Here is a 12,715-nt window from a genome sequence, read left to right on the forward strand (position 1 = left end):
CTCGTGAGTGCCATGTGACCCTCGACGCCGCAGGTCCTGTCTGGCAGATGACGCTCGGCCCTCGTTTTTGCGGGACAAGGTCGACCCTCGGGAGCTCTCGCTCGTGGCCGTCTTGTCTTTGCTCCTGCTCTGATTAGTTTGACCCTTACGTCTTCTCTTTTTGGAGGTCTCTTGAATGGCCGTGGGGTCCCCGCTGTCCGCGGATCCACCGGCCTTGTCCTTGACGTGTCTTCTTGTCCCTCTTGCAGATTTATTCTCCGTTTTGGTCGGGGTAAACAAAGGCGATGATGGACATGACGCCGCTGTGGCAACATTCGAGTCTTGGCAGGAACATAAAACGAAAATAATGAACGGCGGCACATTTTGTTGTCGCTTTCGAGTACGAATGAATGATTGTGACGAATAAAAAAAGAGCAGATGAAAAAGCTTTCGGAAGGAATGGGAGAAGTCGTTTATACCGGAGCGTCGCACGAGAGGGAGAACTAAGCTCTCCTTTGTGCTGTTGTTCAGTTGCTGGCAGGAGCTGTATTGGCTTCGAAGACTTGTGCATCTGAAAAAAAAAAAAATGTCGTGCCCCACTCTTACACACTTGACAATGTATGATCTCGGCCGCTACGGTAACCTGCGTACGGAATTCCCACCTGTGACAAGGCATCCCACCGGCGAGCCAGGACAACCGGAAGCAGCTCTTCTTCCCCTGCTGGAAGCCGGGCGAGTAGCGGTACTCGCAGCAGGAGCTGATTCGGGCCACCTTGATGCCATTAACGTACAAGGAAGCGCTGAAGGGGAAGCTTCGGTGTCTTTGAGAAATGAAGTTGAACTGGTCTGGAAGTTGAAAATGAGTGTGGGCTCAGGAAGGTACCCTGAGGAATGCCGCGAGCAATTGATGACAGCAAATGTCTTGTTTGAATTTGAAACGTCAAATCATTTGCATTGCGTCTATTCAGATCAACCTCGCTACCTCCTGGAGTCACCAAGCCCTTGAAGACGCAGATGTTCTCCCCGCCGTTGACTTGTTGGAGCACTTTGAGTTCATCTCGACTTGAACCCCGGTGCCCTTGTCCCAGATACGTCATGGTCACAGTGACGTTGGATTTCTTAGCCTCTCTCTGCGCACTGAGGTAGTTCTAAAAACACGACGCAAGTTCCATAAGTGGAAGCTTCGTTTTGCCTACTTGTTTGTTTTTTGCCTACTTGTTTGTTGCAGTGACCTCCAGTCGTGTACGAGCTGACCGAAGAGAAGGATCCTCTTCTACTGTTGTTGAGATAAGGGCAGGACTGACTGAGATTTCCTCGGAGGGAAGCCTTCCTGGTGACGGCCGGCAGGTAAAGGTCATCTTTGCCAGAGCGCGCCGTGAGATCGTCCAGCTACGGGGAGACAGAGCAAATTGGGTTTTTGTCTGAGGAGTTGTTTTGAAGTCAACATAATGACTCGTTTGGATAAAGATGTTTATTGGGACAGTTGCTTGAGAGATCAAACTTCAGCAAATACGTTCTTTGGTGGGAAATAACTTTTTGCAAGATAAATAACGTGCTAGAAATGAAAAGCTATGACTCATCGACTCTCAGGGATCTTCAAGATGCCTAACGTGATCAATCTTTTCAATCATGCTCAAATAGCGCACACGCCAATAAAGTGTGACATCTCCATCAAGGAGGAGTTTGCCTTTTTGCTCTGAGCAAACTAGTTTTGGCAACTGGACCTGACTGAGCCTGGATGGGATGAACATGTCAAAATGAGTTTCGGGTTGTTTGTGTTGCTGACAGTATGCGAAGAACTTACTGAAGTATTTCTGCCTCCTGTGCGGATTGAAAAGAGATCCTGCAGGAGCATTTGGCTGTTCCGCCTGATTCTTCTCAGTGATTCCTTCTGGTATGTCTCCATTACAGCAGGCCAACTGAAAAAAGTGGACAGTTGATGAGTTGAAGGAGCTCAGGAGGAAAGTATTTCCCAACAGTAACAGGCTGAAAGACTTTTGACGATGATATCTACAATTTACAATGACATCGTATTTGAGAGACTGCAGTCGAAGAAACAAGGTTAAAATGATCTTTGAGTTCTTCCAGTTTTGTTCTGGATCAGACATCAGCTCAAGATGTCAAATTTCTTTTCTTATGACCTGAAATCCAACACGACTTAACTGGTCTGTCATTATTTTGTCGTTTCGAACTATTTCATCTATCATTCTTGTTCGATCACTTTCAACATAATATTTCGAATGGCGGTATTACTTTTGAAGCGGACTCATTAAAAGGAGGCACCGGAGCGAGATATCCTACCTGTTGTCTCGTCAGCTTGTGAGGTGATACTGTCGCTTTGCGAGTTTTCCAACAAGTGACACCTGAGAAGCTGTCACATCCTCAGGTGATCAACCATGACCTTTAAACCTTGCTTGTAAATAATTACAAGGCTCACAGCATCAGGCAACTCTGCACAGTGACGAAATAAATGAGATATTTTCTCCTTATGTATATTGATCAATTTTGATGTACCATGCTACATCATGATCATTCTGAGAGCTGCTTGGAATATTTCAACTATTTGCAGTTTTCGTGTCGCAAATAAAATAACCCAAATACTCTGCAACTCAGCGTTTTACCACTAGAGGGTGCAAGAAGACCGAGCAGTTCTTCACACTAACTATACCACAATAAAATCATGTCATATTGATGTCAACGGTAATACAGAGAGCTGAGATGGCACTACTATTAAATTAAGATGCTGTATCACAGAAGTCAAAACAGAATTGGTACTTAAATAATAGATCATAAATCTAATCATATATAATGATAATATAATAAAATATAAAAAGATAATAAAAATAAATAAATAGATAAATAAATAGATAAATAAATAAATAGATAAATAAATGGAAGCACCAGTCACACATATTTCATGATGAAATGCATTTATTTTCCAAACATACTGACAGTTGTGCTGGAAAATAGCAGTTGTGCAAATTAGCGATGCTTATTGCGCATTGATTTTTCACACTAAGTTATTCATGACTGGCACACACACACACATATACACATTTACGCTCAGACAGTCATAAAGTCCTGTCTATCAGGCGTCATATTTCATTATCGTCTCATTAGCAATCATTTGGCTGACAGATGACTTCGACTTATGCTAATAGTAAAACTAATAAAAGTTCAAAGTAAGCATTTCAGAGAAAAATAGCAACTCAACTAACAAGTACAATATTAATTAAAACTAACTGAATTCAAAACAACCAAAACCATGAAAGAAATCCCCAAATAACTGTGATGAAAAATCCCAGACTGATTGGCACTCAAATCTATTTTTCTTCCACACGCAGTCTGAGTGGATAATAAGCGACGATTTGTCATCAAGAGCACAAAAGCGTTGCTTTGTCAAAAAAAATCATTCAAATCATTCCCTGCTTTGTGTCGTTCTGTTTTCTGGTCTTTATGAAAGCGTTTCAAAATGAACTTCCACTCTCTCCGAGTCCAAAAATGACTTCATGACAAGTTAGGGTTGAAGATCACTTACGTTGGCGCCTTGCTTTTATTGTTATGAGATCCTATTGGGGGACAGCTGCAGGACGTTTAGCCTTTCAGGGGCTACGCGTGACATCCAAAAAGTCATCATGACCATCACATGACCACCTACTGTCTGTAAGGCGCATTATGTAACACTGACTTTCTTGAGCTAGACAAGAGGAAAGCGATTTTACCAACATCTCGTACATTAACACACATATAAAAAGACCCGCCGCCATTTTGAGAATGGCAGGTCTTCATTTTTGCTCCATGGCACTTCAAGGCCGACCTTTACTCTTTAACGGATGGCTGCCATTTACGTCACACTCGGGCATAAAAAATTGTCAATGACAGTTGCCGTCAGTAATACAAAGAACATTGACATTTACCCGACAAAGTTTCACCTTCTTGAATACAATCTGTTGAAGGACCTCGTCAATTTCAAAAACCACAATTGTCACAACAGCAAAGCAGCTAGCTAGAAACGGTCAGCTAGCATTTTGTGGAGTACAAATGAGTACGATTTTGGAACGTTTATAGCGGTTCGATGGTTGTCGGCTTGATCAAGAGATGACATCATCTACCGCGATGACACGGTGAGGCAGTTGCCAGGATAAAAACGGAGCATCCACCTGTTCATGTAAAATATCTATCAGCTACTTCACACCAGCTCCTGCCTGCCTGCGCATGATCAACAGCTCGCCTTGCCCTCCATGTGTGCTCTTAATTTATGCTGAAATCACCAGTAACTGCTTATATTTTTTTGATTTCCTTTTTATTTCTTTTATTTATTTATTTATTTATGTATTTATTTCTTTTCAAATCCTCCTTCAGTAAACCTCTTGACCTTGTGAAAATTAGGCCTGTTACAGTGGAATGCCTCCGGGCAAGTGCATAAAAGTCGGCCAGTTCATCAAAGGAAAGCTTCCAGCCAAAGTGTTTTCGTGTTGATTCTCGGATGGCAAATTCGGATCATCTCGGCGGGCCACCGGGGAAATCTCGGCCACTTCCCGTTGGATAATGAGAAGAATCCATCTTCTTTTTGCTCGCTGCGTTCGGGCTGGGGATTGTTTGCTTCTTTTCCATACACGGGCTGCTTCTGTATCATACGGAGGGTTGACTTAAAGCTAGCCACTTATTTAAATGCGGTGAGTCAGGAAATGAATCATTGTCGAACTTAAATGTCAGAGACCAAGGCGACGACAGACGTTAACCAAACTCGGACATCAGACGAAATAAAAAGCTGAGAAGGCTTTCAACGAAGATGGCATTCCGGCAGAATGCGTCAATAAAACTGCAAGGTGAAGCAAGGCCACTTTGCACAATTTAGAAACACACATTCTAAGATTTTTTTTTTTGACGCCTACTCTGTGACTCAGTTGTCAGCGCCGTCATTCAACCACTGACTGATGGTGAGATGCATCTCGAAAAGCTCGCCGAAACAGTCAGAGGATGAATTTAGCTTGATTTATTTGACATCGCAGAGCCTTCAATGCATGTGTCAAGATTCTTATCAACTGGGGAGGTTTATTTGCTGGAAACTGAAAGACCTTGGAAGGGTGTGCGCCCCGCCCCGCCCCGCCCCACAAGTAACTGATGCAGTCTTGTCTAAAAAAGAAAGCATGTCGAGAATTCCGACAGCGCGACAGTTGACAAATAAAATGTTCAGGAGGAGTCTTGGGTTTCAAAGTGCACAGGTGGGGGGTGGGTTAGGGTCAGTTACATCGCTAAGGAGGGTGGCCAGTGTTTCTAGGGAGAGTAAGCTTGCTCCTTCAGTTTGCTGACTACAAAAGTGTTGACGCTGGCACTTTTTAAAGCAGATTACAGAAGGCCTTGCTGGAGGTAGAAACGCGGAGCAACAGAATAAGGAGCGAGAAAAAAAATGGGAGTATACAATGAACAAGGGTAAGGGGCTCGACTTTGTGCACGTTTGTGATTGGTTGCCGTCATGTCAATAGAAGAAATAATTGAATGGTTTGGAAATGAAAAGCATGTACTGTAGCAACTCATCTTTTTTTTAAGCCAAAGTTCAGGAAACAAACCAAATAATAAATAAATAAATATGTTTTTCTGCAGACTGCGATAACCCGTTGAATTAAAATATTGTCGCTTGCAAAAAACCAATTGGTCTTCTGGAATGATCATTTTGAGCCTCTTTTAACAATTTCATATTCAAAACAAGTCCCTCAACAATATGAATTTGAATAAAAATCAATGCCCAGCAAGTCTACGTAAATAGTTTGCATAAATATCACGTCTTTTGATTTTCTCTTTGCAGGTCATCCATTGAGGAGCCCCAAAATCAGCACATGCTATCCAAGGATGGCGAAGGCGGCGCCACCCTCCAAGATGTCGGCACTGACACGATATTTATGGGTCAGTGTCTGCTCGTCTGGTGGGACATCTTACGTAGGATAAGATGAAATCCACAGTGAACAGCCGTGGACGTATCGGAGGATGTTCAGCAGGTGGTGATGGCGCCAGCTGGTTGGTCTCCTTCCAGGGAGACATTCTGCTTCATCCTGATGAGGCACCCGCCCCGGTGACACATTCTTTCTGTCATGTCAGGCTACTCGCTCACAGTAAAAACCAAGAGATACTTTGTTTCTCAACTTGGTTACTCTGCTGTTAGCATTTTTTTTAGAACAGTGCTTTCCGATGAGGTCACCATGGCTCACACTCGCTACTTAAGTACAGATTAAATAAATACATTTGAAAACAAATATATTTGTAAATAAAGAAATAACCAAAACCTAAATAGCAAATGAGCTTTTTGCCGTCTTGTTTCCACAGTGGGCGGCTGGACCAAGGACGACCCATCCTGTCTGGTGGAGCAGTTCCGTCCTGAATTGAACGAGTGGAGGACGGCGGCTCGCATGGTCAAGCAGAGGGGTGAGGTGGCCGTGGGCACCTTGGACAATAAGATGTACGCAGTGGGTGGGGAAGACAACCTCCGATGTTACAGTCACGTGGAGAGGTAAGCTGCTTTGTGCTGCTAAACATGAGGTCAGCATTAAAGCAGAATTTATTTGTGTGGCCTTGAACAACATGAGTCATGTGGGACACGCACACATGTAGACTCTATGCTTGGCTCCAAACACTCTCAAATAACTCGAAGCAGTTGGCTGCTCTCCAGTTCTCACAGAGAGACACTTCTTGACAAAATGAGCCATAATGACGAGCGAGACCCAGTTGGGGAAACATCCACTCCAGCCTGCCATCGTCACCGTTACCTGAGAGGAGAGTAGGCATTCCCTGAAGTGCTGTTGTGGGATTTTCAAAGGCTTGCATGCATCCCTTTCAACCAAACACCAATTTCATTGAAGTCTGATGAGGAAGATGCTTAAGTGCGCAACATTTCATGGTGGAGACAATGCCAGCTATGGGGCTAAATGTAAATGACTTGCCAGTCAGGCTGATAATAAATGAGGCATTGGGTTGGATCCCAGAGCTTGCTATTAAGGCTACAAGGTTACTAGAAATAGGACTCAGTGAGCCAAGAATGCCAAACTGAAATAAATATTGTCGGCCATGCACGGTCAAGCAAATGTGTCATGTAAGGTAACGAACGGAGAGTCATCATGTTTATGACTAAATGTTTTGCATTCTATGCAGTGCTATTGTTGAAGCCATTTTTTCCATAATGTCACTTTGGCTCGCTCAACACATCACCGTCATCATTTCTTTGTTTGCCATTCAAACAGCCAAGCGAACATGACAAGCATGTGTCAATTCTTTCATTGGTCACCATTGATTGTGTGCCAAGAATTCTGCCTAGCAACAAGTGTCTGCACATAAAATACCAGTTGTGACATGACTGCGGATTTGTTGACTACATTAATGTTTGAAGACTAATTAGAGCGGAGCTGTCCATTCTGCCTCAACACTTGACCCCCCCCCCCCCCCCTCCCCACTCCCGGTAGGTACGACCCAGACACAGACAGCTGGAGTGCGGATGTAGCACCCTTGAGCAGCCCCCGCACTGGAGTGTGCGTGGTGGCCATGGACGGATACTTGTACGCCATTGGAGGACACGACGGCATTGCAGCCGTGAATACCGTGGAGAGGTACTGCGGCAACATTTCGATACCAACCTTGTGTGGTGCTGAACGCTGTCTGATATACTTTGTGGGTGCGGGGAATGTTCTTTCTGACGTCCCTCAAAAGCATCTTATGTAACAGAGCTGAAGACAATAAAAAAAAAGCTCATATTCTGAGTAGGTGTTAAATAGGTGTTCTTCTTTGGTTGCTGCAGGTACGATCCACAGATGAACACTTGGAGCAAGCAGGCGCCCATGCTGACGAGACGCGCCAGAGCTGTGGCTGCCGTGCTGGGTGATCACTTGTATGTGATTGGAGGCAATGATGGAGTCCTGGCACTCAATTCAGGTATTGTTCAAGAATGTTTTCTTTTTTTACAAACCCACAAAATTCTTCCAAAAATGTTGATCCAGATTTGTTGCGTTTCCAAAGATGTGGAAATGTGGAAAATAATACCCAAAGTCAATGAATTGGACTGGCACCTGTCCAATCCTATTTCTGGGTGAGGAGGCAGTGCCCCAGCAGCCCCCCTTCTAACTCCGCCAGTGTGTACAGGCTCCCACGTCCTTAAAATATTAGCCTTTAAATCACTGGCTGCTTTAATTGCTTGTAATGAGCAAAATGCAAAGAATCCAGAGAATGACAGCTTATCGTACAAATTTGGCCGTGATTCCAGGCAGAATAAGAATGTTTTTCACTGACTCGGCTTATTCTCGGCTTTTTTTTAATTAACCAATGCACATTTGTTGTTAGTATCTCTTTATTAGCGTCATAAAAACAGATGCTATTTTGCAGTATTGGCTGGAGCTTTGCAGCAAAAATAATAATTAAACAAAACAAGCAACCCAATTGTACCTGCTGTAAAGTTAGACAATTTAGAATTTGACCAACCAGGCCGGACAAAAGATTCAACCAATCATTTTGAATGACAACCTTGAGAATGCTGCACTTATTTGGCTCTTTTATTGTTTATGGGAAAAAAAATCATGGGCATCTTTTTACAATTGTAATGAGAATATAAGATGCTTAAAACAAAACAGTTAATAAAGGTTTAAAGCTTGACCCCTGCTGTTATTTCCTATGGGAAAATTGCTTCATATTAAAAAAAAAAATTCCCGGAACATCATATGTTTAACGTCACAGTTTCCACTGCACAGGAGTGGAAAATGCACACCATTTTTTTCAAGCAATGACAAAACCCCAAAACATGAATTTGGACTTTTATTGTGTAATTTAATACTTGACGTCTGCTTACTTTGACGTCAAGCAGATGTGACCTCACACACACTCGCGTGGTCTCTCTCTCACACGCACACACACACACACACACACACACACACACACACACACACACACACACACACGCACACGCACACGCACACGCACACACACACACACAGACTGGCCTTATCAAAGAAAAACAACAGTTATGTCACGCTGCCACCCATTTGGACTATTTCCGTCTCTGAGAAGCGCATGCCCGTGAAATTCCCACAACCTATTTGGGTCAAGTTCAAGGTCTGCATTTTTCTTTTTAATACACAACTGTCACGACTCGTCCCTGATCATGTCCATAGTTTGTCAGTGTGTCTGTGCTCGCCCCTCCCCTCCTGTGTGCCCATGATAAGTGTAATCATTCTCACCTGCCTCTTGTTACCTGTCTTGTATTTAAGTCCTGTCTGTGTGTCACTCCCTGTCGGATCATTGTGTTGTCGTCGTCAGGTCCTGTTGTTTTCTTGTCTCACGTCCTGGTCAGTCAGTCTAGTTATTGTTCTGTCGATGTCTTTTTCTTTCACGTCTTTTCGGTCAGTCTTGTTGTTAGGTTTTGTTAGTGAGTTATGTCAGTTTGCCGAGTCTTTTTGAGTTTGTTTCAATAAACCCTGGTCCAAGCTGCACTTGGTCGCCCTGCTCCATTTCCAATTCCCTCCGAAGCCTGACACACAACAATAATTTGGGCGCATTTAAAAATAAAGATATAACTGGTCTTACGGTTTCGGTACAGCAACTGTGTAATTGTATTAAGAGTAAATGTTTCACAGTGGAGCGATACAGCCTCGAAGACGGCACCTGGTCCATATGTGCCCACATGTCCACTCCCAGAGAGAATGCGGGCTGCGCCGTGTACCTGGGACACATCTACGTGGCCGGGGGCAGGGACGACCTCGGCTTGTGTCTGTGCTCGGCGGAGCGCCTCGACCCGGACACCAGCAGGTGGGCTCCTGTCAAACGCATGAGAAGCAAGAGAGACAACGTGAGCGGATGCACTCGGGCCTTTGGAAATGTCGACGGTGCCATTTTCCCTAACGGGTGACATTGTGAATGTTTTTGTTTTCAGGTGTCTCTCGTGGTGTTCAAGGGTGCTTTGCTGGCCGCGGGGGGCTCCGACGGCGTTGCGGATTTGAAAACAATCGAAGTTTACAATAGTGAAAGCAACGCTTGGAGGTAAGAGGAGAATCGGTACGGTCCTCCCGGTTTAATTACAGCGCTGTTGTTGAGTGAGTTTTATAATTAGTAATATTGCCCACTAATTCCATGCTTGGCTCTATTTGGTTAATTTGTTTTTCATTGCTTTCACGGGGAGGGGTGGGGGGGCTATTGTAAACAATGGTAAAAATGAAAAGATAGGATTGTTTCATATCAATAAACAAAATGTTGATACGACGAGTTGTAATCGAAAACCTAATAAAACAAGAAACAAAGTTAGGCAGCTGAAATGTGATTTTTAATCATGATTTTCTTCTTCAGAAGAAGAAGAAATATAAGAAAAATTTATATCTGTAAAATTTTGAAAACACATTACCGTAATTTTCGGACTATAAGTCGCACCGGAGTATAAGTCGCACCAGCCATAAAATGCCCAAAAAAGTGAAAAAAACCCATATATATGTATATAAATCGCTCCTGAGTATAAGTCGCCCCCCCACCCAAACTATGAAAAAAACCGCGACTTATAGTCCGAAAATTACGGTAGATAATTGAAAATACGACTTCACAGCAATAATACATAGAGAGGTTTTGCTGTGCCCAATATTTGTATTATCTTGGTTGTAGGTTTCGGATTGTGCATTAGTGTAGAACTGTACTGCACACTGGCGGAGCTAGAGGGGGCCACAGGGGCACTGCGTCCCCCCCCTTCTGAAATGTGCCTAGGACAGCCACAGGTGCCAAGACAGATCATTTGGGTGGGGTATCATCTGATTTTTTTCAGCCATTTTTTATTCGGCATTTCCACCCAGCCCCTGTAGGGAACATATAATTGAGTCTTTATCAGAATATTTTGGATGAATTTTGGGGCTTTGTAAATAGCTAGCTCTCCCAGTGGTACTGCATCATAATAAGATTCCTAAAATGTTGTGTATTACAACCTATAACAGACGAGCTAGTGCTACCACAGGTGAGTCATGACAGGTACACGAAAAAGTTCCCAGATCCGTTAATCAAACGCTCCCACTGCAACGCAACTAACTTGGGCGCTACTTCCGATGACATTCAAATCAAAACGCCGAGACAGCGCGACTTTATGATTCATGCGAGGCTCCTACGTAAGCCTTGAGGCTTCCTCCTGCATCTGACTGCGGCGCCGTCTGACCGTTTCCCTTTCACTTGTCTGTTTTTAGACACTTTGGAAGTATGAAGAGCAAGCATCCAGGAGGCAGAGCGGCCGTGCTTTACTGAGCAATGGCGCGTTATGCCATGAGCGGGACAGAAGTGATCGAGACAAAGATAGGCTAATGGATGCCAGTGCCAGGCTTGAGGACGTGCTGTGATAAGCTTCAATCCCTGGCAGCATAATGACTGAATAATTGAACAGTTTGCTCAAAAATGAGTTGCATTAGTAAACCGCTGGTGGAAAACAAGTCCACGCATTGAATGGAAGCACATTAGAGGCTACAAGGTTACATCACTGCTATTTTTATGTCCCCTTCTTGCATAGAAAAATGGATCTTTTAGAGGCGGTCTATACATGCATGGACAATAAGAGGGGGTGACTAAGTGTTGTGCGGATTATGTAAAGTGCAGCGGAAGCTCTTGGGTCATTTCAAGCCAGGGAATCATGGAAGAGAGTGCTGTTTACAAAGATGTTAACAACAGGTCATATTAAGATGAAAAAAAACGTTTACAATGTACTAGCATACTAACCATGTCCATCCCGCACCTGAAAGCTGATTCGATACGTAGCTCGATACGTGGGGTGTGATACAATTCAAGAAGGGGTTACGATTCCATTCGATTCAATGGTTGATAGGAGTTTCTTGTTGTCATTTTACGTACATACGAATGAACTTGTCAGCACTCTCAATGTGGTTTTCAAAGATGCATCTCGTCAGTAAAAGACGATTTGATACGTAATATAGCTCAACATAATTTGGAATTTTTTTCAATTTGGAATTGAAAAAAATTGAAAATTCAAACATAAAGTGGGACGATTGGATTGCTCAGGTCCAACCCCTTCTCCTCATTAGGGTCTCTGTATAAAAGATGTACCTCAAAAGTTAAATATGAATGAACTGTATTTAAGCAGTGATGTATTTTTGCTCACCACTAGGGGGAGCCCCCACACGACACTTTGAGAATCAGCCTTTACTAGTCTCTCAGCGATGTTCTTGACATAATGAACAGAAAGTAAATTATAGTAGTAGCGTATAAAGATTTTTTAAAAATCTTGCACGATGTTCGCTAACCTCACTGAACCTCAGTTCAGCAAGCGTTAGGAATCTTTTCGATTTTCATTATGTCTCGCAATCTTCATTAAAGTTTGATGAGTTTACCTGTAAATGTGAGTGATGAATGATGTTTTAATGTATTCATTACAGAATATTTTGAAGCATTCATGTTGTTGTATGACGGTGACAGCTGAATCGATTCTTCATATTTTGATGATGTCCTGTGAGGAAGGGAAGCAAAGGAGACAAATTCCTGATACAGATTGCGTTCCACTGCGACAACATTTCAGTGGAAGCAAAGACTGGAGTAAAAAGGTGTTTGCAAAGTGAGATGAGATTTTGAGAAGCTGCAAGAAGTGCAGAGAGAATGCTATAAAAGTGAAATATTGTATCAATATACTGGAAATAAAATCGTGTTCCTTCCAAGCACACTGCCGTTGTGTGTGTTTTTCCATCAGCGCTTCTCTGTTCTTATTACATCACGGTTCACAGTCTTCCTTGTG

At 43.3% G+C, this 12,715-nt stretch overlaps 1 protein-coding gene across 1 annotated transcript; it reads left to right on the plus strand.

Annotated features, from left to right (window-relative positions):
- Nucleotides 1-1,212: 1,212 nt before the first annotated feature.
- Nucleotides 1,213-12,641, plus strand: LOC119126947 (kelch-like protein diablo). Its single transcript, XM_037258534.1, has 9 exons — nt 1,213-1,326; nt 1,809-1,873; nt 5,786-5,883; nt 6,301-6,484; nt 7,431-7,574; nt 7,763-7,896; nt 9,588-9,799; nt 9,884-9,990; nt 11,166-12,641. The coding sequence occupies exons 3-9, from the start codon at nt 5,817-5,819 to the stop codon at nt 11,221-11,223; spliced, it is 906 nt and encodes a 301-aa protein (XP_037114429.1). The 5' UTR covers nt 1,213-1,326; nt 1,809-1,873; nt 5,786-5,816; the 3' UTR covers nt 11,224-12,641.
- Nucleotides 12,642-12,715: the final 74 nt, after the last annotated feature.

The sequence above is a fragment of the Syngnathus acus genome, chromosome 9, assembly GCF_901709675.1.
Source record: "Syngnathus acus chromosome 9, fSynAcu1.2, whole genome shotgun sequence".
NCBI classification, from domain to species: domain Eukaryota; kingdom Metazoa; phylum Chordata; class Actinopteri; order Syngnathiformes; family Syngnathidae; genus Syngnathus; species Syngnathus acus.

Excerpts from the sequence above, each read along its gene's own strand:
- LOC119126947 (XM_037258534.1), top strand. The coding sequence starts at position 5,817 with ATGCTATCCAAGGATGGCGAAGGCGGCGCCACCCTCCAAGATGTCGGC. Across the intron at positions 5,884-6,300 it reads CACTGACACGATATTTATGG|TGGGCGGCTGGACCAAGGAC; the intron begins GTCAGTGTCTGC and ends TTGTTTCCACAG. Across the intron at positions 7,897-9,587 it reads AGTCCTGGCACTCAATTCAG|TGGAGCGATACAGCCTCGAA; the intron begins GTATTGTTCAAG and ends AATGTTTCACAG.